General features: G+C 39.1%; 3 protein-coding genes across 7 annotated transcripts in view; 2 read left to right on the forward strand and 1 right to left on the reverse strand.

Moving 5' to 3' along the window:
* ophn1 (oligophrenin 1) overlaps window positions 1-3,540 on the reverse strand; it is a 33,223-nt gene extending 29,683 nt beyond the window's left edge. The window contains exons 1-3 of the mRNA XM_074612089.1: window positions 2,833-3,540; window positions 758-853; window positions 265-326 (exon numbers count right to left, since the gene is read on the reverse strand). Coding sequence (XP_074468190.1) covers window positions 265-326; window positions 758-853; window positions 2,833-2,986 — 312 coding nt within the window. The 5' untranslated portion in view covers window positions 2,987-3,540. The remainder of the gene's footprint in view (window positions 1-264; window positions 327-757; window positions 854-2,832) is intronic.
* Window positions 3,541-8,849: 5,309 nt separating this feature from the next.
* gjb1a (gap junction protein beta 1a) lies at window positions 8,850-16,520 on the forward strand. 2 transcript variants are annotated; one of them, XM_074611354.1, is made up of 2 exons: window positions 8,850-8,985; window positions 12,765-16,520. In XM_074611354.1, the coding sequence occupies exon 2, from the start codon at window positions 12,779-12,781 to the stop codon at window positions 13,499-13,501; it is 723 nt and encodes a 240-aa protein (XP_074467455.1). In that variant the 5' UTR covers window positions 8,850-8,985; window positions 12,765-12,778; the 3' UTR covers window positions 13,502-16,520. The 2 variants fall into 2 exon arrangements, with proteins under 2 accessions (XP_074467455.1, XP_074467454.1); XM_074611353.1 differs by lacking the exon at window positions 8,850-8,985 and adding an exon at window positions 9,526-9,660.
* A 742-nt stretch (window positions 16,521-17,262) lies between these two features.
* Window positions 17,263-24,056, forward strand: gja2 (gap junction protein, alpha 2). Of its 4 annotated transcripts, none has more exons than XM_074611541.1 (3): window positions 17,263-17,386; window positions 18,580-18,673; window positions 21,122-24,056. In XM_074611541.1, exon 3 carries the CDS (start codon window positions 21,173-21,175, stop codon window positions 22,241-22,243), a length of 1,071 nt encoding a protein of 356 aa, XP_074467642.1. In that variant the 5' UTR covers window positions 17,263-17,386; window positions 18,580-18,673; window positions 21,122-21,172; the 3' UTR covers window positions 22,244-24,056. The 4 variants fall into 4 exon arrangements, 3 of the variants coding, with proteins under 3 accessions (XP_074467642.1, XP_074467643.1, XP_074467641.1); XM_074611542.1 differs by having other exon boundaries at window positions 21,147-24,056; XR_012590399.1 differs by lacking the exon at window positions 17,263-17,386 and having other exon boundaries at window positions 18,409-18,673; window positions 21,122-22,711; window positions 22,806-24,056.
* The last annotated feature ends 3,693 nt before the right edge of the window (window positions 24,057-27,749 follow it).

The raw sequence follows: 27,749 nt of genomic DNA on the forward strand, positions 1-27,749 counted from the left end.
AGACACAATGCCATGCAGTGCATCTAGGTGGGTGCATGTGTCTTGTGATAGAATATTCCAATTACCAGAGACAGATGGAATATCGACTATAACAATAAAGTGTTGTTTTTGCATCATAACAAACAGGAAGTTAGTTATCCATAACAGAATGTGCCAAAGACTTCCTGTGTGGTGGTCTAATCTTTAGTGCAGGATACGTTAGTGTGGTTTCTAATGTCTAAGGAGGAGGATGCAGTGTCAGCGTGGAGGAAGTCGATAACCCACCAGCATCATTCTGTCGTGCTCCACTTCCTGCAGGAGTCCGGCAAACTCCTGGAACGACTGAGCTGGGGGATGAAAACACAAAGATGATGACGACCGGAGTAAAGACATCGCGCATTCTTATCTTAAGTGTCTGACGCAGGAAACACAATTTGGAAAAGATTAGAATTAGAATAGACTTTATGATGATAATATTTCCAGCTATTTTTTTATGCACATTTGTCATTAAGCTCTGAGGCAGAGGTTTTTCCAAACCATTTTGTTTCCTGATTCCTCACATTTCATGCTGTGAGGAATTACCAAGACGTGGCTGCCAAAACATTTTCCTCTCTGCTGAGGTCAAGTCTTTTTTTAACAGCTCGTTCTGATGTAAAACAAATATTTTGTCCGTACTGTATAAGTAAACAAAGGCATGAAATGTTCTGTAAGTTCTCTAAAAGTCAGTTCATCATCATGACTTTAACAGGCAGTAAACATTAAAGCTGCATTATCTTACCGATGTTTATCTCATCATCGGTCAGGGAGTCACCGATGACGTCGTACTGGAACATGCTGAGAGTCTGGGAGAACTTCTGTACTGCCAGAGAATAGCCTGTAATAAAAAAACAAACATTTAGTCCTTTTGAAAAATCTGAATGGAGTTCCAAATACAACTATGATTAACAACAATTTGCAATTCTTTATCATTAAATTCAACCCAACTCTCGTAAAACTTTAAGCGCAGTTCAGGATTATTGTAACTGCCGTTTTTCTTTTTTTCTCTGGTAGGAAAGTCTAAAGTATGAAAGACCTCCTTGGCAGGGTTCATCAGCACAACAGCAGCCAGTATGCATTATTTTATCCCTGCTTAGTCAGGGTTTTTATTACCAAAACAAAACCGTCTGTCAGATCAATACTGTAGGGCTTTTTGCCTGAGGAACTTGGCTGATGTACCTAGTATCATATTCTAAAAGCTTCCTTAAGTCCATCTTCGTGTAATGGAACAGTTTTCAACCTTCTGTCATTTCACATGTTTTTTTTCCATCAACAAATCATGTGTTGTTTATTTTGGATTCTTGCTTTAACAATGGCTTTTTATAGGACTTTTATTGTAGACAAAGTGCAGGGCAGAACACATATTTCATAGCTCTTTACAGCTGGAGATCAGTGTTTAATGTGGAAAAGATATGTGACTTTCAATCAGTGCTCGAGGTGGGCCGGTACTCACGGTACGCAGTACCGGCAATTCATCATTTTACTCTGCAGCGCTGGTGTTTTTGGCCTCATAAACAGTATGAACATAAAAACTATGTGGAGAGAAAAGAATAATTAAATGTCCAGATGAAGGCTGTGATATGTATAAATAATAAAATAATCCTTTAATTAGTAATAATAATGGTCCAAAATGATGTAAAATTGCATAGTTTCAAGTCAAAAACCTTACAATTTTCTTGGGGGAGGGCTCCTAAACCCAATATCTCTGAGTACCTTTTATTCACTGTAGAAATTCAGAATGTGTCCCTTTATCCTACTGTATAATATGTAGGAGCATCCTGACTGTCTGGGACACTGCTCCTAAAACCTGAATCTATAGCTCGCACCTCAGCTCTGCATGCATACCTGCCTGTGTGTCTGGCTGGCTGCTGTTGATTCCAGACTATAGACATTCCTATAATATGTTATAGAGCGATACAACAAATAACACAGGAAAGCACTTGAAGTATTAACACTATACACAAACACACCACCTTAACCCTATAATGTTCCAGTTGGGATATTATTGGAGTATTATAGGCCTACTATAGAAGATGCATAGCCCTAGTATAATAATATAACAATAAAATCACAGCTGATTGTGACTGACACAGTATAACAGGCTTAAAGAAATAATGACTAAATAGGAGTCAGTCGCAAGAAATTGCTGATGCCGGCTGATACCGGCTGATACACATGCCAACATGTGAATAAAAGGAGTACTGGCACTTTCAATGAATATCTCTTGGTGCAGTTGACCCCAACAAGAGCACTCGTGACCTCTGGCTATTCTGTGGACTGAATATACAGTAGGACCCTCTGCAGCACTGTCTGCTGCCACAGCACCTACAATGACAGTCTGTCTACGAGGTGAAAAGCTGCTCACTGCTGATTTGGATAGCTGAATGGGATCTTAACAGTGTTTCTCCTTCATGGGTGCCACACTGACCCAAATATACACATCTAGTGCGTGCTGTCATACTGGCCCTGGTCCATACTACCAGTGGTGGGACTGGTCCCACTCTACAAGCAGCAGCAGAGAGATGACATCACACAGAGAGGGGAGAGGTGGAGAAGCAACACAAGAAGACAGCTGTTGTGTTATTTTGGGAACAAACAGAGCCGGTCATCCTGCACATCTGTGCCTGATCCATGGCCTTTCAGAGCGGGCTGTTTGGTCCTCTCCCAGGGGAGCACTAGCACCTCCCTCCCACCTCCCACCTCCCACCCACACTGATCCTGCAGGCCCTTCAAAAGGCCCCACTGATGCTGATCCTCAGTCACACCACTATATCCACTAGCACTGTGTAAAACTACTGAGAGAGATCTCATGCTTACCTTTGATAGTAGTGATCACACTGTTGCCATCTTTGATCAACTCTTTGAGGAACTTGCTGGTCCTCTCCAGCTCCACTTCATAGCACTTGAGAGTCTCTCTGAACTCCGGACTGTCCAGATAGCAGTCGCTGAACTCCAGAGGAGGATGCCCCATCTTCTGGACAGCTGGCTTTCACACAATAGAAACACTGAGTTGGTTCTAGTGAGCCACGCAGCCTCCTGTACGTTCGTCTACCGCACACTACCGCACACTGCTCATAGCTGCTCAGTAGAAGCGACTCCTCACTCCCGTCTGTCTAAGTGGAGCAGGAACCATGGTGTCCGTGAGAGCCTGCTGCCGCTGGTCAAGTATGAAGTGCACTAAACAGCGAAGAGGCTCCCTTTTTTATTCACTTCCCTGTTTTCCTCGTCTGACGCGGTTTAAACTGTAATTTAGTCGTCTCCTAGTCCTAGTCCTCTTTACCACTTTTTCCTTGTTGCGGTGTCGTGATTAGCAGAGCGGCTAGAATTCATTTGGACGCGTCCCATTCTGAAATACTTCACCCTTTCATGAAACCTCCTTCCATCCTTTACCGTGGTTTGAAATCGATTTTTAATTTGTAAAGTTAACAGCACCCTATTAAACCACTTAATATGTGTTAGTAAATAAATATATTTTCAAACAGAGGTATCATACACGCCCGTTAAGTCCCACATCTTTACAAAGAGCGTAACACAGAGCTGAATGGGACGTAACCAGCTGGCTACAGACTCACTAAAAACTTCCCCTTTTCCACACCCAAGAGGTTCTTAAAGGGGCTGCTGGACAGTTGCTGTATTGTGCCGACGATGCTGCATTCAGGTACTGTCGGAAATCTGCAAAGTTAGGATGCTGAAGTCATTAATGGGCCAAAACAAATTGGTAATAATTACAGGGAAAGCAGGAGTGAAGGACAAATAATAGCACATTGGTTATACATATATTATAAATAAATTAATTAATTTAAAAGTATACAATTTAAAGGAGATTACATTGTGTTTTATATTGCATTTATATTAGATATACAATACATTATGCACACAGTCTGCATCTAATCAGCTGATAGAATAAAGACAAGTTTCTACATATTTTCTTGAGGTGCAGTAGTTACTTAAAGCAGTGGTTCCCAACCCACAAATGGTCGTAAAATAAATCTGAGGGGTCACAAGATGGTGAAAAAAAACTAAAATATTTGTCTTTGTAAATCTGCCACATAAAAATCAAGTATTTTTCTTTGGACTTTCTAATAACCTTTTTTCCCACTGTGAATTACTGTATCATTTTAATCTTAGAAACATAGACTGTATATAAGAAGTGGACGTAGTCACCATAACGTCACCCATTGGTTTATGGATTGCAGTTTTGAAACTTTGAATTCTGCATATTGGCCGTCGCCATCTTGGTTTTTTGAAACCAGAAGTGACACGAGAGGGTGGAGCTAAGTACAACCGAACGCTGAATGAGACATTTTCAGACGACCAAAAAGGTTATAATAAACTTTCATGAACTGAAAACACACTGTGAAAGAGTTAAAGTGATAAGACGAAAACACGGACAACTCCTAGACCGGACAACGCCGTGGTAGCGACCTGTCAATCACAAGGTTGCCCCGCCCGAAAGCAGACCTTGCTTTATTGTCTATTTTATTCTAAATGGGACCATAATTTACTAAACGAACATCATGCTGTATTGAAGAAGTCTTAAAACTAGCGATTGAGACCATAAACTCATGTTTACAATGTTTACTGAGGTAATAAATCAAGTGAGAATTAGGGTCATTTTCTCGTAGACTACTATACAATCAGATTTCGTTTTGCAACCAGAAGAGTCGCCCCCTGCTGGCTATTAGAAAGAATGCAAGTTTAATGCACTGCAGGATTGGCTTCACTTTTCAGGTTTCCCACTGCTTAAAAAGTAATTCAATAAAACAAAGGTGTAAAAAAATACTTTTTGGTTGAACTAGTCACAAGCAGTTGTTGCAAGTGGACATTGCTTTATTTTAAGGGATTGCAATCCTGAAAGGTTGTGAACAACAAGGTTAGAAAAGTGGGTTTATGATCAGAAACAGGAAGAAATACCACCAATGGGGTGCTCTTGAGCAAGGCCGTCAACCCTCAACTGCTGCAGTGACCAACAGATCAGGCTCTGGTTGTAATGGGCAGCTTCTCGTGTGAATGTGGACGTCCTTGAATACATGAAATAAAGGTTCAGCTTGCTTATATCTTTATAGGTCTTTAGTCGAAGCTACTGTAACGCTTTGTGTTGGATGAAAATAAATTTAGTTTTCAAAGCAGCTCACCATACAGACACACCTGCACGGACACATTAATGTGTGGGGCCTTGAACATATCATGTGGTTATTCTGCAGTGAGTCAGGTCACACCTGCATGTGACTGGGTGTGTGTTAATATAACTGGTCTGTTCACAGCAGGTAGCTTCACCAGACTTAGTTTACACAGGAGTGGCCCTTACAGCACACACCTACAATAATCCTGCCAGATTTTTAGATTTACACAGTGGAAACATCAATGTAAAAACTATGTCATCACACACTACTATTACTACAATATTATTATAATAACAAAAGTATTAAGGTCATTTGTCTCAATTGAGTACCACTTTAGGAATATCAAAGAAATATCAAGATGTGTCTGAAAATGGACATGATTATTGATCACTGCATGATGACAAATGTTGTGTAATGACTTGACAGATCTGCAGGCATGTTTGTGTCGTGAGAGGCCTGTGTTGAGGTGTTGCACTTGAGGAGAGTAGAGTTGGATCACTGAACAAACTGCCGTTGGTCACTTTCTCAAGACTGGATTACCTTCTGCAGAGTAAGAGAAGCAAAATGTTGCAGTAAGTGTTAATGACCTCCAGATGTCATTATTCAGACTGAACTGAAGCAGGGGACCACAGTTATCCTGCAAACACACACACTGTTTTAAATGTTTTATTTTGTATCCAGTTACATCACAATTATGCAGCATTCAGTCATTTATATCTTCGCTTATCGATATTTGCAAAAAGGGACTGATACTTTATCAGTTTATCTGAAAAAGCTTCATCCGTGTACAGGTCTCTCATTTACAAAAACATGAGGAGTGTTAGAAATGTTGCAGAACAGGTCATGAGAGATTTTAAGTCATCTTGGAATCCCACAGGAATGTTTGCACACAATGACATCCCTTGACAACAACATGTCTCTAACAGCAGCAGCAGTTAATGTCAACAATATGGTCATGTCGTGTAGTATAGATGTATAGATAGTATTCAGTGGTGGAAGAAGTACTCGGATGATTTTCTTAAGTAAAAGTATATACCACAGTGTAGAAATTCTCTGTTACAAGTCCTGCATTAAAAACTTTATGTAAAAGTAACAAAAGTATTAGCATCAAAATATACTTAAAGAACCAAAAGTAAAAGTCTTCATTATGCAGAAAAATATATATTATATTATTGGATTATAATTAGTGATGCATTAATGTGTTCATCACTTCAATGTTGCAGCTGGTGAAGGTGGAGCTAATAATTACTTTACATACTGCGGGGTAGCTTAACCTATAATAATATATCATAACGTATCAGTTGATTTGTATTTTGTATTAATAATTTAAATCAGCAAATTAAACAGTAACTAAAGATATCAAATAAATGTAGTGGTGTAAAAATACAATATTTGCCTCCAAAATGTAGTGGAGTAGAAGTATAAAGCAGCATAAAATAGAAGTACTCTAGAAAATACAAATACCTCACTTGAGTAAATGTCTACTTACATTCCACCACAGCCTTTATCAACATTACAACTATTCACAATGTGTGCAACTAGTGTTGATTAGAGTCAGAATGCATCAAACAATGCAGATGTTTTTTTCCAGTCTAACCTTAACCTGACTCAAACCAAATTTTATTCACATCCCAGACACTAACATCCGATTGAATTATTGTGCAGTTTATGAGCATGAAAGTGACATTTTGCATGCATTTGATACTGTTAATAATAATAATTTGTTTTAAAAAAAAGGCTTTCCATTGGTTTTGATGATTCTGCTGACTGCTGGTTCAGATCACATCTTTCTGCTAGAGTTCAGACTGTTGTTGCCAATAGCTTCAAATCAAGTCCACACAGTTGATAAAGGTGTCCCGCAAGGGTCAATATCGGGACCCCTGCTAAATAATATCTATTTTCAAAATCAACATTGCAGTGTCCATTTTGATGCTTACAACCTATTTTATTAATCAGAGAGCTTGTTCTAGACTCCGTAAAGCGTAAGAGCATGATAAATACTTACGGTTTTGGCTAGATATCAGAAATAGAGCTAGTTGTCTCACCGGCTGCTGCCGAGGCTGATTGAGACTGACTGTAGCTAGCTGTGATTATGACTATAGCCATGGGATGACATAGCTTTGGCTGTTGCTGTCGCCGTGATTGGCTGTAGCCATGGCTGTGCTTTGGTTGTGATCATTATGGCCGTGACACATTAGTTATGGGTGTACTACATGCAGGTTGTACAGATATGCAGTGAATTGACATGGTTGCTGGCTGTAACGAAGTTGTAATGAAGCTACTGTATACCTGAATTCTGGTGTTTTTGTTACACATCTGTTATATCTGATAAAAGCACCGCAGGTTCAAATCTCAATAATTGTATCCACAGTGGCAGCTTCAACCAGCACAGCCAGGCAGAGCAGCTGCAGCTTTTTCATGGAAAAGTAGGCGGAAATGTGTTTTTTATAGTCAGTCACAATTGTGAGCGGTGGGTTAACGTGTTTTATTTACAATTTATAGACTTAATTAACACATTTCTTCTATACAGTCATTAAAATTCTTACATATCCCGACCCAGATATTGACCATAACCTGTATGTAAGAAGTGGACATAGTTACCATGACGTCAACCATTGGTTTGTAGATTGCCATTTTAAAGCCTCGAGTTTGGCATTTTTGCCGTCGCCATCATGGTTTTTTAGCAATTAGAAGGGACACGAGAGGGTGGAGCTGAGTACAACCGGACGCTGAATGAGACGTTTCTATACGACAAAAATGTTACAATTAACTTTCATGAACTGAAAACACACTGGGAAAGGATTAAAGTTGTAAGACGAAAACATGGACAACTCCCCAGACCGGACAACACTGTGGTGTTACCTGTCAATCCCAAGGTAGCCACTACCTAAAGCATCCCCTGCTTTATGGGCTATTTGACTCTAAATGGGACCATAATTTACTAAATGAACATCATGCTGTATTGAAGAAGACTTGAAACTAGCGATTGAAACCATAAACTGATGTTTAATCAAGTGAGAAGTAGGCTCATTTTCACATAGACATCTATACAATCAGACTTCTTTTCCTGCTGAAATAATGCAAGTTCAAGGCACTTCCACATTGGCTTTGGGTGCGAGGGAAAGCAACATTTACTGTGAGGGAACTTTAGTTACTTAAAGGTACAAAGTAAAAATGCTTGAGTGGATTTTGTGGAAATGTTTCGATACATATTTATTATTTTAAGTTATGTAGAAGTACTCCAACACATCACACCGCTAATGAGGTTATTCGGTTTCAAAAAACGAGCCATTAATCCCACAGGAATACGTCAAACTGTGGTCCCATGGAGGACAGAGTGAGCAGGTTGAGTCGGTGATTCGATATTAGGCGGGCAGCAACAATGTGGATGTAAAGGCTGAGGAGAAAAGCTAGATGATTATTATGATAACAAACTCATGTTCTCTTATCTTAAGATTTTATGGGTCACTCTTTGTTGTAGACCTTTAAGTTTTACTCCATATTGCGTCAAAAACACCCTCCACTTCCCCTGCAGAACACAGCACAATGAAGACGTGAGGACAGACTGCAGTCCCCACACAGATTCCTCAGCTGGGCAGAAATTAAACCGTTTGATCTGAACTCTGAAGCCGTTTGTTTGGTGTCTCTAAATGGGGCTATTGTATGCAAATATGGCGCACAGAAGCATATGACCTCTCCAGTGCAGGGCAGTGGCTAGTGTGAGGGGAATCATTAGCAATGCAAAGTCATGGTGCTCTGATACTCTTGTTCACAGTCACAGATTGAAAAAAAAAATCTGCTAACGTAAATGTTTCTGGATGTGCTTTATACCTAACTACAGCTGAGGGTAAGTCTGCTTCAGTTCTAACTCTGTTATCAGGTCATATAGATGAGGACAAGATAGTTTTCAGTGTGTTCAGATGGTTAAATCTGCGTTTATGGGTAGTTTATACTTTACTGTTATGTCTCAACTTGGCTGATGAATTTGGAAAATGTGTGTATATACAGTTAAGAGTTACAGATAAAACTGTGACACTCCAGCAAGTATGAGTTTCTAAAAAAATGTCAAAGAAAAAAATGCCTTTCTCATGGTGATAATCAAACAAAATGCTATTTATTTCGCAATCCCTAAGTCATGTTTATGTATAGCTATACAGCCGGTCATGAAGTCGAATTTTCAGATTCTCATCATAAGTTTATAACCAGAAAATATCTTCTCTAATGCACATCAAAACACTTTGAGACCACAAATTATATTCCCACCAAGAATTAAAAGCGGTACAGACACCGTTAGGTTTTGGCACAGATGCCCACTTTGCATGCTACACCATGGCGACTGGTGAAAGCATGTCACATGACGCACGGTGCCAGACTTCAGTGTTGCACTCTTAAGTGGCCTGCCAACTGCAGAGGGGGGCAGAGAGGCATCCTTCTTCTCTGGATTCACATCCATGCCAAACCAGCGGGTCAACATTTTCCTCCACGCTGCCTCCTATGCCTCTTACACCTCCTGCTGAGCCGGGTAACAACTCTGACATTTATGCTAGACTAGAAATTCAAGCATGTTGAGGGCACAGGTCATCCAATAATGATCAGCACAGAGGAGATCAAACATGTTGGATGCTCTGTTGCCTTGAAATTAATTCTGGACTTGGAAAACGTCTGATTTACTAATGTGGTGGAAAGAAGAAAAAGTAGATTACTTTAGATCCAAGCATCCAAAGTGCTCTAACCTAAGTTCATTTTGAGTGTACTAGTTTCTATAAAGGTACAGTATGATGTGAACTATTATTAGCACTAAATTTGTTTATTTTTTTAAATTTGTAGTTATGTTTGTAAGTTTTCTTCTAAATACTTGCATAGCTTCTTTAATAATCTTTCAATCTCTTGAGTCTCTGGTCATCACTGGAAAAGACAGATGGACAACAGAAGTTTGGGAGTTGAAGCTGCAACCTCTTCACTGTGAAGCTGCAGTGATTTTTTTCATTATCGATTAATCTGCAGATCTTTCGATTATTCGGTTAATCGCTATAAGAAAATATTGAAAAATGGCAATTCCTCAAGTCCAAGGTGACCTCCTCAAATCGCTTGTTTTATTCGACCAACAGTCCAAAGATATTTAGTTTATCACGTATAAGACAAAGAATATCAGCAAATCCTCACAATTGAGAAGCTGGTTCGGTATTTTTGCTTGAAAAATAGCTCAAAATAGTAGCTGATAAATCAGTCAGCTAATTTATTAATCATCTAATTATTTCAGCTCTTATGTAGTCTGTTTAAACTATGTTAAAATCTGCCGTGACTGAGGGGCCCGATTTGAGCATACTTATCGATATAAGACAAAATAGCACTACTTCATTATAAGTAAAGATGTTAAGCTGTTTTCAAGTGATTTTTTCAGCAATTAAAGCAAGAATATACTTATAATGAAAAATAATATGTTTTCTCCATTTAACTTAACATTTACATTTAACTAAGAGTAACCTCTTTGATACATTCAGCACAAATTTTATACATTTAATAAGAAAGTTATTAACGTAAGAAAAAAGGTTATTAACATTTTTCAACAATTAGTTTTCAAGGTATCTACTAATCAGGAGCTGCATAAAGGTTATTCTGTATTAAGTGAAAACAAGAACAAATTATTTTTAATAGAATTGTGGTAAACACTCTGTATGGTAAGTGTGACAATTTGAGACATATTTGGGGAAGGGGATGTTATTTTAAATACAGTTTGGATTTAAAGCTAAACACGGCACTGACCTATGTATATATGCATTAAAGGAAATTGTAAAGAAATATAGAGGTAAAAATTCATCAGTTCTTATGTGTTTTATTGATGCTTCTAAAGCTTTTGACCGTGTTAATCATAGAAAGTTGTTTATTAAATTTAGTCAAACAGGGGTGCCCAATTACATTGTGAGAATCCTGGCTTACTGGTATGCTCACCAGACCATGCAAGTAAAATGGGGCAACAGTGTCTCAGCCTCATTTGGGGTTAGCAATGGTGTCAGACAAGGGGGAATTTTGTCCCCAGTTCTTTTTAATTTATATATTGATGATCTCTCCATGCAATTGAAAGCCTGTAATACTGCGTGCATGATTGGAAATACTTTAGTGAACCATATCATGTATGCTGATGATCTTGTGGTCTTTAGTCCAAGTAGCGCTGGTCTTCAGCAGCTCCTTAATGTATGTTCTGTGTATGGTGTGGAACATGATATCCAATACAATGCCAGTAAGAGTGTAGTCTTGACCTGTATAACGAAGGAGGACAAATGTCTAAAATTTCCAGACTTCAAATTGTCTGATAACAATCTTTGTGTTTGTAATAAGGTAAAATATCTTGGACATTTCATTACTGAAGATATGACAGATGATGATGATATTTATAGGCAATGCCGCAAGATGTACGTACAAGCAAACATTCTCTTACGGAAGTTTAGTATGTGTTCAGATAGAGTGAAGATGTCTCTGTTCAGGGCATATTGTACACCACTGTATAAAGCCCATTTGGGGTCAAACTATAAAAAAGCGAGCTTACAGAGACTTCAGGTCGCATATAATGATGCAATGAGAATATTACTAAAAAGACAGAGATGTTCCAGTGCAAGTGAAATGTTTGTGTCTGCAGGCATAAATACTTTTCAAACTTTATTAAGAAATCTCACGTACAAATTTATATGCCGGCTTAATCACTCTGAGAATGACTTAATCTTGCGGTTGTCTAACATCAGATTTAGCACTACACGGTACCAATCACAGCTGTGGAGGCACTGGTATAGTTCTTTATATGTTATTGATGTATGCATATATATTTTTAATATTTATATTTTTAATATCTTTTAATCATTACTTTTTATAGTGCTTCCTGTACTGCAATGTATTATATGTGATGTATTGTTGTTGTTTTTTCTTTATTCTTATCTGGACCTTGAGTCTGCAATAAAGTTTGAATTGAATAAAATATATAGGAAAACATGGTGGCGGATGCCGGGTGGTCAGTTAGTGATGCAGTCGGCAAATTTACACAATACAAAATTATACTCAGATATTATGATAAACCAGCTAAACTTTAAAAATTGGCCGTACTGTTATTCCAATTACTATCAGAGGTGTAAAAATGAACAAGGTATGTTGATTCATTTAATGTAGGAATGTTTTTTTGTTTCTCCTTTTATGAAATGAGTAATCACAAGTATTGGAGAGGGAGTGGTTGCAAAATATTATTATTAATAATAATAATAATAATAATAATAATAATAATAATAATAATAATAATAATAATTATTCATTTTTGTAATTTATACAAAAAAAGACACAAAATAGGAGGGCAATACTCAGATTTTTACTGTGAAAATGTTGTATTTATGTTGTATTTTATTTGTACTTTTATTTATGTTAATCTGTTTATGTTATTTTTTCTATTAGCTACTTTTATGTGCTCAACTGATTTGTTCTGTTTATTCTGCTCCATATTCCTCAGTGATTTAGTGTAGGTTTGTTTTGTCTTGTGTTGCATTATGTTCTTTTTTTTATTAGAAAAGCTTAAATTACAAAAAAAATAAAGTCATATTCAGCAAAATATTCTCTCAGCTGTTGACCCTTTGGTGTGTTCTCCATCAGACCCGGAACCGAAGATGAACTGGGCATCATTTTATGCCGTCATCAGCGGTGTGAACAGACACTCCACAGGCATCGGTCGCATCTGGCTCTCTGTCCTGTTCATTTTCCGTATCCTGGTTCTGGTGGTCGCGGCGGAGAGCGTGTGGGGCGACGAGAAGTCCGGCTTCACCTGCAACACCCAGCAGCCGGGCTGCAACAGTGTCTGCTATGACCACTTCTTCCCCATCTCCCACATCCGCCTCTGGGCGCTCCAGCTCATCCTGGTCTCCACCCCCGCCCTCCTGGTAGCCATGCATGTGGCCCACCGCCGCCACGTCGACAAGAGGCTCTACAAACTGTCGGGGCGGACCAACCCCAAAGACCTGGAGCAGATAAAGACCCAGAAGATGAAAATCTCAGGGGCTCTGTGGTGGACGTACGTCATCAGCTTGATGTTCCGTATTGTCTTTGAGGTCACCTTTATGTATCTGTTTTATATGATCTACCCCGGTTACAAGATGATCCGGCTGGTGAAGTGTGACTCGTACCCTTGTCCCAACACGGTGGACTGCTTCGTGTCGAGGCCCACAGAGAAGACTGTCTTCACCGTGTTCATGCTGGCTGCGTCGGGGGTTTGTATTTTGCTCAACATCGCGGAGGTGGTCTTCTTAGTGGGGAAAGCCTGCAGTAAGCAACTGCAGACTGCTGGAGTCTCGACTATGGGTGCTTGGATCCAAAAGAAGCTCTGCTCGTACTAACAAAACACAGATTTCATACCTGCACAAAGGAACATATATGTGACCTTAGATCCAGGTAACGGCCATTGATTTAAAGGGACTGTTTGTAAGAATCAGAAATGCTTGTTAACAGCGACACCTGTGGCCGTTAAGTCAACAAAAGTCAGCGTCGGGCTCGAGCTTGTGCTCGCTCTAAATAGACATGAACGAGCATCGCTCAAAACAGTGAGGCGACACACGTCAGCTAAAACCACAATATCACTCTATATGCTTGGCAGTAATGTTAGCTGACCAGACGAAGGTCTCCCCATGAATCAATGCTGATCCTAGTATTGGCTTTTCCTGCTTCAGCCTCCCAACCGCGGTCGGAGGGAGACACCAGCACCCGGTCAGAGACGATAACGTTTCTCGCTGCGGAGCCCCGTCACTTCACAAGACACGGAAAAACTCTGTTGGTCTGGAGGAGCTGCAGCATTTATTTCTGCACAAACGTCCACTGTACATTCACTAGATATTCTCAGAGCTAAACTAACTCTTCTGCAGTGTGTAGTGTGCTCGCATGCACGTGAGGTGGAGCGAGCTGTGAGTGAAGGCAAGCAGGCAGGCAGAGGAGCAGAGGAGCAGAGTACAGTAGAGACTCCGGCCCTGGAGACCAAAGCTACGGTCTCCCCCGCGTCCTCCGACCGCGGCCAACACTGTTTCACAAGACAGGCTTCACTAGATATAACTTTGCGGTTTTGGTGCTTCTGTGTAGTTTGTGTTGGAGTCTTGTCTGAACAGCGTAACCACACACGAGCGCACGTGCATATGCGAGTGCCGAGCGTGCATATGCGAGCGCCGAGCGTGCATAGCGCGCATGGGACACCGACCCGGGTGATTTATACATGTTAGAAGTTACAAACAGTCCCTTTAACTTGTGAGTAAGGTGCATATAATATATTGTAAATCGCAGTTTGATATGATTAGTGGTTTATAATCTCAGTGACAAAGCATTCGATGCCAAAGTGGGGAAAAAGTAGTGTTCAAGCAACACATTGTGTTCTCACCAGACTTAAGATAATACTTCAAAGAATACCCACAGGAACTACTGCCTTGAACCTAAAAACTTGATACAGCAGCACTTTGTACTGACATAATATAATAGCTTGATGTTAGTCCAATAAAGATCAATTAAGTAACATTTATGAAGAAATATTCCAACTGACCACATTATATGCTTTCATTGTCATGGACTTTGACATCCACAATGGTGGACTTTGATTTTGATGAAGATTTTTGGTGTTGAAAAGAAAAAATTATATCATGAAATGTGACACATGCTATTCAAGATCATCAGAGAAATGTGCCAGAGTACGGAGTAGTAATATTTGGGGCATTCTAATTTATAATATTCTATTCATCAAATATGATCATGCTTTTGCCTAAATCACCATGAATTGAATCTAATGGACTGGAGGATTTATGTTTTTTCCGTAGCTGTTATTAGTGAGATGTTGTACTAATACATGGAAAACATGTTAAATCATTGACAGTGTTTGTTTAATATTGGTTAAATGGTTCCTTTAGATATGAACAAAGCATTAACTCACATCAAAAAACTTGAATTTCAATCTTTTTTTCCCTGAAATGTACTAGTGATTGCTAAATATGTTATTTAACCCTTGTGCCTCACTAGGGACATTTTTGGCTTTTTGAGTTTTATTTTTTGATAATTTTGACAGCTATTAATGTATGGCATATATTTTGACAAGGGTGTGAGTTTTTTTTAATTTTGGAAGGTCAACCATGGCTCATAATAATAATAATAATAAAAATTCTGTAATAAACTGTGTAGCCAAAATACAAACACCTTAGGACAAAAATGTCCCCATGAAACCCATTAAAACTAAAAAATTTACACGGCCATTACATCATAAAATCGTTAATTTTACTAGGCTTTCAATCTAGAGCCCAGGCTTCAAAATTGTAGTTTTACTATTTTCCACCACATTGAGCCATTTTCTCGCATTTGCCCTATGGCGCAAATACATGCTATTTTCCTGGTTTCCACCTGGTTAATGCTACTGTATTATGCAGCACTGCAGTGTTTGATGCAATGCATCAAAATCAATATTGCTGGTAATCAATGGCATATCACAGACTGTGAAATTTTTTTTTTATAAAATATATTATATTTATAAAATAAAAATGTATTTTAGCATTTAGTATACAAAAATGGTTAAATTTTTTTTTTCTCATAAAAACCAACAGTGGTGTTAGGTAAAAAAAAAAGGCATTTAAAGGGTCAAAATTATGAAAAGGAATTAATATTTGGCAGTTAGTAGTGGATGTGTGGGTGTGTTTGTGCTTTAGAACGTAACCACCGTGAAACAATCAGACAATAACGTTTTATTTTTCTGATTCACTGCTTTGTTCTCGCTAATGCTGCTCCCTCTCTTCATTCACTGTATTGCTAGCTCGACCACCGCTTCGCTCTCTCTAGCTCGTTGAGCCAGGGAAGAGGGGTCAACTTTGAATGCTGTAACAGCAACCGACAATGCACCTTTAAATCTGACACTGCACAAAAAATAAAAATGCATACAAGTAAGTGTTGTTGCTAATCATTGACATATCCCAGACTGTGAAAAAAAAATTAAAATTCCCCTAGCATTTAGTATACAGAAATTTTTTATTTATTTTTTTTTTTTTTTAAAAACAACAGTGGCATTATGTAAACAAACTGCCATTTAAGGGGTTAAAATTTTGAAAATTAATGAATATTTGGTAGTAATGATCAGGACTAAAGTTGGCTAAAAAGGTCTGAGGACATTAGAGCACCTTTTTTAAAGTGAGGCACAAGGGTTAAATTCATTCATTTTGAAGATGGATGTCTATTTATTGTCAGTACACAGCAGAATAAAATCAACAAGAGTTTGTGTAATTGTGTAATTTTTACTGTTTTTTCACCAAATCCAAAATGTGATTTAAAAATTCTGAAAGAAATGATTATACATGCCGAAATTACTTATGTGAAATGTCTACGGCTTCTTAAATTGTTCAATTTGACTCCAATGGGAGTGCTCCAGCGTATAAGAGGTTGAAATTGTTCTGGTGCACAGTATTTTGAAAGGATTTCCTGACTGAGTGGAAATAGTTCATGTAATACGTTAAATCACCAGAGAGCAGCAGTTATCTGCAAGAAGAATTGAAGCTGTAGTCACAGTGGTGCCAACCTGTGATTCTCCACAGCTGTCAGCACTGTAACTGGGAGAAACATGAATGAAACTCCATCACACATTTACAGTAGTGGCGCCTTCACCGTCTTTAGACGAGAGATCCTCGGAGCCGTGTTGCCACCTGTTAGGAAACATCTCAGGCTGATTAAGTCCTTCTTAAGGTCCTTCTGAAGGCCAAAGTGCAGAGTTTTTGGTTATCAATAGCCTGGCCATGTAAGGGGTCAGTGTGTGGGTGACAATGGTTGACCCCTCGGACAGCTGGACCTGAGGTGACCGAGTATGAGGGCACTTCTCTTTTTATGGAACGCATCGACGCACACCATCTATAGTAGAGTTCAGATTGACGTGACTCATATTGGCAGCACTATACATAAAACAAATTCCTCCAATCTGTTATTCCTGTCTGTGATTACCGTTAGTGGTGACTGTGTGTGAGCAAAGTTGTTGTCATGTGTGGGGCTTCTCAGTCCCACCCACACATGTTTTTTTAAAAGGATTGGAAAAGTTAGAAGTTCACCAGAAGGAGGCTGATTTTGATGAGGATCTGTTTAATATCAAATGAGTCAGCTACAACACCGCTCAGCTTTTTCATTAATCGGTAATCGTCTTGTATGATGGATGATATGTATGGAGGAGATCAGGCTTTAATGGCAAAAGGTATCACGGATCAACTGCGACCTTGTGTGTGTGTGTAAGTATATATAATTGACTTAAAATCTTAATACTTATCAAAGTACTTAATTTTACTTAAGTTAAAGTACAGAAACATAATCAGAATGTGGTGAAGTACCATAGGTAAAAGTACTCATTATGGTTTTTTTCAGAGTGTTATATCATGATATACAGTATGTTACAGTATATTGTGGAGTTTTTGTTACTGATGCGATCAAATGTAAGAAGCATTTTAAGGTCTAGCTAATTCTATCTCATATATACAGTATATATGTATATATATATATACATATATACATACAGTATTTTAACAGATTACACTTAAACACATGTATATATACATACATATATATGCATATGTGTGTGTGTATATATGTATATATATACATATGTGTGTGTATATGTATACAGTATATGTATATGTATATGTATATACTGTATATGTGTATATATGTATGTATATATATATATATATGTATATACAGTATATATATATATATAGTATAGTACAGTATAACAGTATATATATGCAGTATATATATATACTGTATATATATATGTATATATATATATGTAAAGTACAAGACAGGTACCTCAAAATTGTACTTAAGAACAGTACATGAGTTAAAGTAGGCTACTAAGTTACTTTCCAGCACTGTTGAGTGGTCTGCACTGCAGCAACATGAAGAAAATTAAGAATTTAGCTGAACTTTGAGTTGATAGAAAGAATAAAGAACTTCCAGATGACACAGTCCAAAGAACAGGACCAAGTTTGTTGTCTCTCTGCGTATTACCACCATGCATAAAGCTTATCAGTCACTCGACAAGCAGCAGCGCTCACTGCAGCACTGAGGGAAGGCTCGACGGTGCCTGACGCTCCTTCACACAGTCAGGGGTCACCATGAGAGTGACAACAAAGCCACTCCCATCACCATGACTTATATTTAGATCACACTGACATGTAAGACTAACCTGCATCCTCACTGGACTCTCGAGCTGCCACTCCATTGAGCAGGAACACCTCTTAAGCGAAGAGTTTTATACTCTTGTACAAGTGGGAAAGTTTTCATCTGTGCTTTGCCTGGGGACCAGAAGGGTTTAGCTGTGGTGCTTGTTGAACGCTGGGCATTGATCAGGTCAGAGTGGGAGGGCAGCAGGCGGGATCATAGGACCTCAAGTGAAAAGTTTATCTTGGCGCTGCACTTTCCTCAGTGGTTCAGGAGAACATGGCCTCTCTGTGAACTGAAGAGGCTCCGTCACTGACTGACTCTGGATCTGCACTGCTGTAGGAGATGAAAATTATCAGGTAAGTCTTTCTTAATGAAGATGTCCAAGCTAATTATTTTAAATGTGTAATTTAATAATCCAAAAACATATTACAGTTCTGAAGTTAATTTCATGTACAGTATCTTTAATATAGTATATCTAAGTATTCATTTGGGACTGAAATCTAGAATCAGTATTAAATACACTTACAACAGTTAGTACTTTATGAAAAGTGCTGATCCTTTAAGTAATCCTTTAATTCCTGGCTTACAATCTTTATGTATTTCAAACAGGTGTTCCAATTCACAGTCTGTCCACTTCTGATCACTAAAGGACAAGTACGACTATTTTTAAAGAATATTTTTACTATGTTGTATTGTAACCAATAGGCCCTGAAATCTAAACTAGAAACCTAATTCTGGAGTCGGGGAGCACTGTTGGGTACTGTGTCACAAGATGTAGGAGTCTCCCCTGCCTGCTCCAGGGCTTTCTCTCACACACAGTCAGCTGTGTCCTTGCCCTCTTTATTAGCGTACACTGCATAGGACACAACCTTTGAGAGTACAAACAGCGAATTCATTATAAATCAGTGTTTCTATTAGTAAATCTCCTCTGAAGTACAGTAGCCTTTGGTTGTGCGGTGACAACATCAAAAACAAATAGCATATTTATAATGGTAAGCATACAAGGAATGTCATGACTAAATTGTACAGCAACTAAACTCATTTAACTTAATGTTCTTATTGGATTGGATTGGATGCATAGATTGTCCATTTAAATTAAATTACAACGCACTTGATTGAATTTCATTTTTATCTTTATTGAATTTCATTTTCATGGTTCCCACATTTAATTTTGTGTCACAGGTATTTGGATCTTTTTGTGACCCCTTGCTTCTAAATTTCACTTAAAACCTGCAGTAGGCAGAACATTTTTGGCATCATTGGGCAAAAATTCCATAATAATCTTTCAGCATATTGTAATTCAAGTGTTCTGAGAGAAAACTAGACTTCTGCACCTCCTCATGGCTCTGTTTTCAGGCTTTGAAAAACCCATGACGGGAGACTCTGGCCAATCACATGTAATTTTAGAGAGAGAGAGAGCGTTCCTATTGGCTGTTTATTTAATGGAGGCAGCTGTCAATCACTCGAAACTTTGATCAAGCGGTCAAACTAGGCAGCGCTGATTAAATATGAATCAATATTCTGTTACTGTAATGCCTATTTCTCGCCTCAAATGTTTTCAGAAACATCTTGTAGTGTACTGTTTAGCTGTAAAATTAGAAAGTTTGCTCCGGCTGGTGGGTGGTGCTTGGTATTTCCTCAATTGTTCTCAACATGGCGGCCGGGTCACGAACTTTCTCATTTTACAGCTAAACAGTACACTACAAGGTGTTTCTGAAAACATTTGAGGAGAGAAATAGGCATTACAGTAGCAGAATATTGATTCATATTTAATCAGCGCTGCCTAGTTTGACCGTTTCATCGGAGTTCGCGAGTGATTGACAGCTGCTCAGAGACCGCAAGCTCCAGCTTGGCTCTGACTGGTTGTTTTCCTCCAGTCTTTTTTCAGATTACCTGTCTCATGCACTAATGTCAGGATACAGTGACCGTTTTATAAAAATAACTTTATTTTAATCGTATTTGCTCCAATCTGCTTACTGCTGCTTTAAAGCTGCTAGAATCAATATATATTTTTTTAATAACAATGGATCAAATGACTATGTGTAATATGCAAGGGGTCATTCACAGTGACGCACTCACAGAAATTTATCATCTGAGTCATCAATTATCAGCTGCTGTTGCCCACAGCTCTACGTAGTGTTTTGCGTTTTTCTGCTCATACTTTTGGTTTTACAGCCCACAACTGAACTGTTTCGGTTCATTTTAACCTCTCGCTGCATCGTTATCAGATGTAGCAGGCAGATGTTCTTGGCAAAATAAAAAAATAATTTTAAAACCCACTCTACCTACGCTACTTGCCCAGCACTAAACCACAGACGCACAAAGTAAGCAACTAGCTAGCGAACAAAGTGTCGCATAGAGCCGCTAACTATCCAGATATTTCCCTCAGGAGTTAGTGGAGACCAAAAACAGAGCTGAGCGGAGAGTGAATATTGGATTTACATTCAAACCAGGTAGACCGAAGCAGGTCTTCAAATCATCATTTCAACTTAAAAGTGTTGCCTTCACAGCTTGTTTCCATTGCACCGAGTAGCCAAGAAATCAGCTGATTTAATGTTCTCTGTGTAAGTAGGCTACTTAGTGTATTTTTTGGAAGGTTCAGCTAGTTAGAAAAGATACAAGATAAGATTGAAAACCAATTTCACAACCAGTTTTACAACCAAACCATGTCAAAGCAAGGGTCTGATTTGTAGCTTAAAGACATACTGTACCAAGTCTGTTTCAATGACTAGACCACATTCTGCCGCGTCACTGTCTGTTTATTTAATCGAAGTAAAAATAAAAAATGTTCCCTCTCCTTACAGGCTTCTCTCCTGGTTTTTTCGATAGAACTGAGTCGATATTCGTGAGCCAGTATGGGGGACTGGAACTCGTTGGGGAAGCTTCTGGAGAGTGCCCAGGAACACTCCACCGTCGTGGGCAAAGTCTGGCTGACAGTGCTGTTCATCTTCCGCATCCTGGTGCTGGGATCCGCCGCCGAAAAGGTGTGGGGCGACGAGCTGTCGGGCTTCACGTGTGACACCAAGCAGCCCGGTTGTCAGAACGTCTGCTATGATAAGACCTTCCCTATTTCGCACATCCGCTTCTGGGTGATGCAGATCATCTTTGTCTCCACGCCAACGCTCATTTATCTGGGCCACGTCCTTCATCTGGTCCGGATGGAGGAAAAGGTGAAGCAGAAAGAGAAGGACTTCGCCTTGCTGAGTGAAAAGCAGCAGCAGATGGTTAGCACCAAAGCCAAGAAGGCCCCAATTAAAGACAACCAGGGCCACGTGCGCTTGAAGGGCGCATTGCTGCGAACCTACGTCTTCAATATTATTTTCAAGACCTTGTTTGAAGTGGCCTTTATTGTAGCTCAGTACTTTCTGTATGGTTTTGAGCTCAAGCCGATGTACACCTGCGACCGCTGGCCTTGCCCCAATAGGGTGAACTGCTACATCTCTCGACCCACTGAGAAGACGGTCTTCATCATCTTCATGCTGGCCGTGGCCTTTATCTCCCTGCTACTCAACCTGGTGGAAATGTACCATCTAGGTTTCAAAAAGTGCCACCAGGGCCTTCGTTACAGACGAGCCCAGGCTGCGGGTGAGGCTTCCAAGGCCCTAACTGAGGCGGTCATGCCCTACGTCCCGAACTATAACTACTTTGGTGGTCATCCTGCAGTGCCTGAACCCTTCCCCGCGGAGTCAAAGTACAGCATGGCGGAGCCGAACTCGGCCTACAGTCCCTACACCAGCAAAGCGGTTTACAAGCAGAACAGAGACAACATGGCTGTGGAGAGAAAAGGTAAAGCAGAGGGAGATGATGTGAACGAGAGGAAAATCTCCAGCCCTGCCTTTGAGATGCCCATTGAAAACCATCGCAGAAACAGTCAGTCAAGCAAGCACAGCAACAACAAGAGCAGGCTGGATGACCTGAAGATCTAGGGACCTTCTGTTTCTATCCAAGACTCAGGAACAACATGCATTTGCCTGTGAAAAATATTTGCATTAGTATGGAAGACTATTAGGAACAAAACTATTGAGTGACCACATAACAGATTATCAATTTGCAAGTCAAGATTTGCGAGCGCACAGGGACAGATTTGTAAAATGTCAGAGGCCATTACAAACAACGTAGCAGGATGGTCAGAATGGCGGCCATTTTAATGTGCACCATTGCCATTGCAACCATTGTAGCGGGCTAATTTCTGTATAAACTAAACCTAGTTACGGCAAGTCGCGGACTCATTGAGGTGAGATTGTACAGTAACGACTAAAACTAGCAGTGGAGTAGTAACGTTACGAAGCATAGAGAGACAGACTAAATGAGTAAAATTTCACAACATAATGCTTCATCCACACACAGGAAAGCGCATTGTTATTGCCAAATGACAGTTGTTAGGCTCATTTTCTGTAACCAGTGTAGCATTAAAGCATAGTGGAATTATCAAGATAGCAAGCTAACTAATGTAGCATTAAAGCTTGGTAGGATTAGCAAGCTAGCAAGTTAACTAGTGTAGCATTAAAGCATGGTGGAATTAGCAAACTAGCAAGCTAACTAGCGGATAACTGGCTAGTTAGCTAGCTCTAACACTGAAAATGAGCCGAACAGCAGGCTGGTGGCCAGCGGCAGCGTTGGGTCTAACTGTCCCTCCGCCTCACTTCCTGCCGCTCCGAAGAATGACAAGCTACCGGCGAGCTTCAACCATACTCTACGGCCCCATTGACGTGTTTTGTGACCATAACAACTAACAACAATCGCCATTTTCTTTTCTACTAGTGAAATGACCATGGAAAACAGTTCAATGCCCATTCTACTCCTATTCTATGGGACATACCCATAAATGGCTCTTATGGTCAATAGCATGATGTTACTTAGAAGGCAGGGTTAAATATGGTGACACTTGAATACATTTTACTCTGCTCTCACCATGAGTTTGCATGTGATGGATACAACTTTGAAAATTATAAGCAAAAGAAGCTGCACTTCTCACTCAAATCACAATTTAATTAATTCCTCATGTGGCATCGAATCATCAACTACGCCCACAATTCTTTGATTGTACTCAAAAAACGTCCTGTGTCTACAAATCTGTTCTTGCATTTTCTGAGGTGTTGACTTGCTAATTAATTAATATTCAAATTTCTTTTGCACTCGCTCAATAGTTTTGACATTAACAAACTTCCATATTTGTGGGTGATAAAGATACAGATAACTTGAAAATTGTTTTGTTTACAAGCAATTTACTCACTAAAACTGTGAGACGTACAGAAAAGATGTCATAACAAAAGCAAAAAGCTGTTAGACAAAAATGAACCTCTTACTTCAGTTGGAATATGTGAAATGTTTGGGAGACACAAACTCCTGCTTCCATTGAACATTTGCTTTTATTAATCAAAAAGTAGATATGTTGACATACACAAACATTCTGTTGTTATGTTTACTTATTTGTGACTGTAATTTGATTAAACTGATGTGCAGCAAAAGAGTCGTCTGTCAACTTTCATGTTCCAAGTCAGATATCAGATCTATTGTGATCATCAAGAGGTCAAAAATAACATCCATTTCTTTCTCATCCATCATAAAAAATGTCACAGATATACTCTGGCTGTATTTCTTCTACTTGCATGCAGCTTTTCCACAACACACGTGATAAAAACTGCAGTCATAAAAATTTATAATTTATCCTGCAGCTCAGCAAATGTCACAGTTTCAGAGCCAGACACCTCTTATAAGATGACTGATGTTTCAGTGTTTATCACAACAACAACAACAACAACAACAACAACAACAACAACAACAACAACAACAACATAATAATAATAATAATGATAACTTTATTTATATAGAACCTTTAAAAACAGAGTGTACAAAGTGCTTTGCCAGATAAATCAAAGATACAAGGCAATATAACAACAGATAGCCAAACAGTGAGGTCAAACAAAAGCAAGACAAAACTAAGGTCAAATTTGAACACAAAGACAAAAGACGAAAAAACATAGTAGAGAGACGACAAATGACGATGAAAGATAAAACAATAAAAAGACAACATTACATAAAAGCAAGTCTATAAAAAAGTTTATAAAACTTGTAATTCATCAAATGTGAATTTAATATGTGTGACAGCTAGATTTTAAGTATTTGGACGTGAAATGTTTTAGTCAGCACAGTTTGGTTTGCACTGTCAACTCATTAAGAATGTTTTCATATCATTTAAGTGGACTTAGACTTGAACAAATTGTTTACGTTCACCTCCATGTCAGTTCTACTCTACCCGCATCAGACATGAACTGCTTACTCATTGTCGACTGACTTTGACTGAAAACGTTTTTTAACTGAAATATATAAACATTATTAGCTACCAGAGTAGAGTTAGGATTTATTCACTGGGCCTATTCACAAGATGCTTTTTTTTTTTTTTTTTTTAAAAAAAGCTCCTCTTTATTGAAAACCTCCCTTGTTTGAGATTAAGTACCATGAATTTATTCCAAAGATAATGTCACATGAACTGAAAAACTGACGTCACCGTCATAAAAAACGTTTGCAAAAATGTATTAGTTATAAATCACATGCCTCTGAGCTAGCTACATCCAAATGTTTATTTCTCATAGAGTCTTAATTAAATCTCTAGATGAGAATAATGTAGGATGTCCTGAGCCGTTCCTATGGATTGGTATATATTGGGTCGATCCGTGCATATCGGTATCGGCTAAAATAAAGCCCATCAAAATTTGACCTTTCTTTACTGTGTTCTACTGTTTCTTTACTTACCTCTACTGTGTTTCTTCACCGTACTCTACTGTGTTTCTTCACTGTACTCGACTGTATTTCTTCAATGTACTCTATTGTGTCTTTACCATACTCTACTGTCTTTCTTCGCTGTACTCTACTGTGTTTCTTCACTGTACTCTACTGTGTTTCTTCACTGTACTCTACTGTGTTTCTTAACTGTACTCTACTTTGTTTCTATACTGTACTTTGTTGTGTTTCTTCACTGTACTCTACTGTGTTTCTTCATTATTGTGTTTCTTCACTATACTTTACTGTTTTTCTTAACTGTACTCTACTGTGTTTCTTAACTGTACTCTACTGTGTTTCTTAACTGTACTCTACTGTGTTTCTATACTGTACCTTACTGTGTTTCTTCCCTGTACTTGACTGTTTTTGTCAGCACTGCTCTCCTAGCAGCCTGCACTGCGAGCATCCTGCTGCATATGCAAGTGAAAAAAAGAGTGTGTGAATGTGAGAAATGATTTGGGGGCACCAATGTGAATCATAGTGACTATGATTTCCAACGTCCAGTTTGGTAAAATAAACACATTTGCTTATCTCCAAATGCTAAGCTGTTGTCTTTCCTCTCTCTTTCTCATTAACAAAGCTCAGTGTACAAAGCATTCAGGTAGAAAGCTTCTCATTGTTATGCCCCGAACAGTTAGGGGTTTGGTGCACCTCAGCAGGGCCCAAGAGGTGAACTGGCACCTCTCCAGCTACCAGTCCACACTCTGTACCTGGTCCGTGCTGGTTCCTAAGCCAAGTCCCTACAGACCAAGCTGCTACCGCCTTAAACTGATAAATTTAATAATTTGGAATCAGGACCTTCAGTATTTTAGATTGGACCAGTGGGCAACACCAGGGTCTGAGAAGTGAGGCCAATGCGGAAGTGCCTTAAACTTGCATTATTTCTAATAACCAGCAGGGGGCGACTCCTCTGGTTGCAAAAATAATTCTGATTGTATAGAAGTCCATGAGAAAATGAGTTTATGGTCTCAATTGCTAGTTTCAAGTCTTCTTCAATACAGCATGATGTTCATTTAGTAAATTATGGTCCCATTTAGAGTCAAATAGACCATAAAGCAGGGGATGCTTTAGGGCGTGGCTACCTTGTGATTGACAGGTCGCCACCATGGCATTGTCCCTGTTTTTGTCTTACAACTTTAACCCTTTCACAAGGTGTTTACTGTTCATTAAAAGTTAATTATAACCTTTTTGGTTGCCTAAAAATTTCTTATTCAGCATTCACTTAGCTCCACCCTCTTTCGTCACTTCTGGTTGCAAAAAACCAAGATGGTGACGTCCAAAATGCCAAACTCGAGGCTTTAAAAACAGCAGTCCACAAACCAATGGGTGACGCCATGGTGACTACGTCCACTTCTTATATACAGTGTATGGATCGGACTCTGTACTGGCAGATTCTTAATGTTAAAGGACTCTAATCAGGATCAGAAACAGAGGAAAAACCTGATCAGGACACCCCTAGAATAACGCCCTTTATGATGTTTCACAAATAAATGCTCAGTAAAAGGTTAGTTCCTCAAAGGCAGAAAAGTCCCAATCTGGACCCTGATCGCTTGACAACAGCTTCCTATGGACATCTGCTTTAATGTCTGTTTGAACACTATACTCTCACCTGATTGGATGGGAGTTTGGTGACGTTGAACACAGCTTGTATTGAATGGATCAGTTGTTTGTTTTCTCAAAAACAGTAAAAAAGATGAATTTGAAATCATTCACATTCGTCATCAAAATTCAATGACGTATTGTAATAAAAAGAAGGTTTGTATGATTTGTGTTCACTGAGTTTTGCAATCGCAGCTATGATTCGATTTGCCCGGCGTATCAATGCAGCCCTGCTATTTTCTGCCTGAGGCTGCCATCTTAACTGCTTGATTTCCAGCAGCTGCAGCAAACACGCACAGACTGAGCGCAGTGTGGATGGACCCATTTCCAAAACACATACCATCATACACTGGTGAGAGGTCTGCTTCAAAGACTTCCTCACTGCAGCTATAAATAACTCTCATGCACACTTGCAGGAGTGTTGTGGGTGTGTAAATGGGGGTGGGGGGCCAAAAGTTTCTCCTCCTGCATCAGCAACAAAAACATTGTCGGCAACAACGTGTTTTTGCTTGGTGAGCATAATGCAGTTTATCGTCTGTTCTCTTCCCTGCAGCTGATTAGCAACTGCAATAGTTTCATTCATTCAGTCAAATGCTATAAATACTTGTTGGCTTTTTAATTTCAAAAGCGCTGGCGGCATTTTGAAATAACAATGCTTTTTTTCAGTGGCCTACAGTACCATTTAATAGCAATTCTGCAATTTGTCTGTGAGGACTTAGGAGAAATGCTTAAAGGGATAGTTTGGATCTTTTGAAGTTGGGTTTTATGAGGAGCTTATCCATAGTCAGTGTCGATACGCACCCAGTTTAGAGAAACAGACAGGAGTACCAGCACAGGAGAAAAACAATGTACTGCTGTGGACGGGGACAGCATCAAAATGTATTTTAGCCACCTAAAGAAAGACTCACCAAAAAAAATCAATATCTGTTTAAGTGTACGCTATATTTAGAATATTTTCACTGCCTTAATTTGGCTTCAGACAGCCCTTTCCAACTGGGAACTGAAACAATTATATCCATATGCTCTCCTCAAAGCCACCAGGCTCCTTTGTAA

This window comes from Sebastes fasciatus, chromosome 16, assembly GCF_043250625.1.
Source record: "Sebastes fasciatus isolate fSebFas1 chromosome 16, fSebFas1.pri, whole genome shotgun sequence".
NCBI lineage: Eukaryota > Metazoa > Chordata > Actinopteri > Perciformes > Sebastidae > Sebastes > Sebastes fasciatus.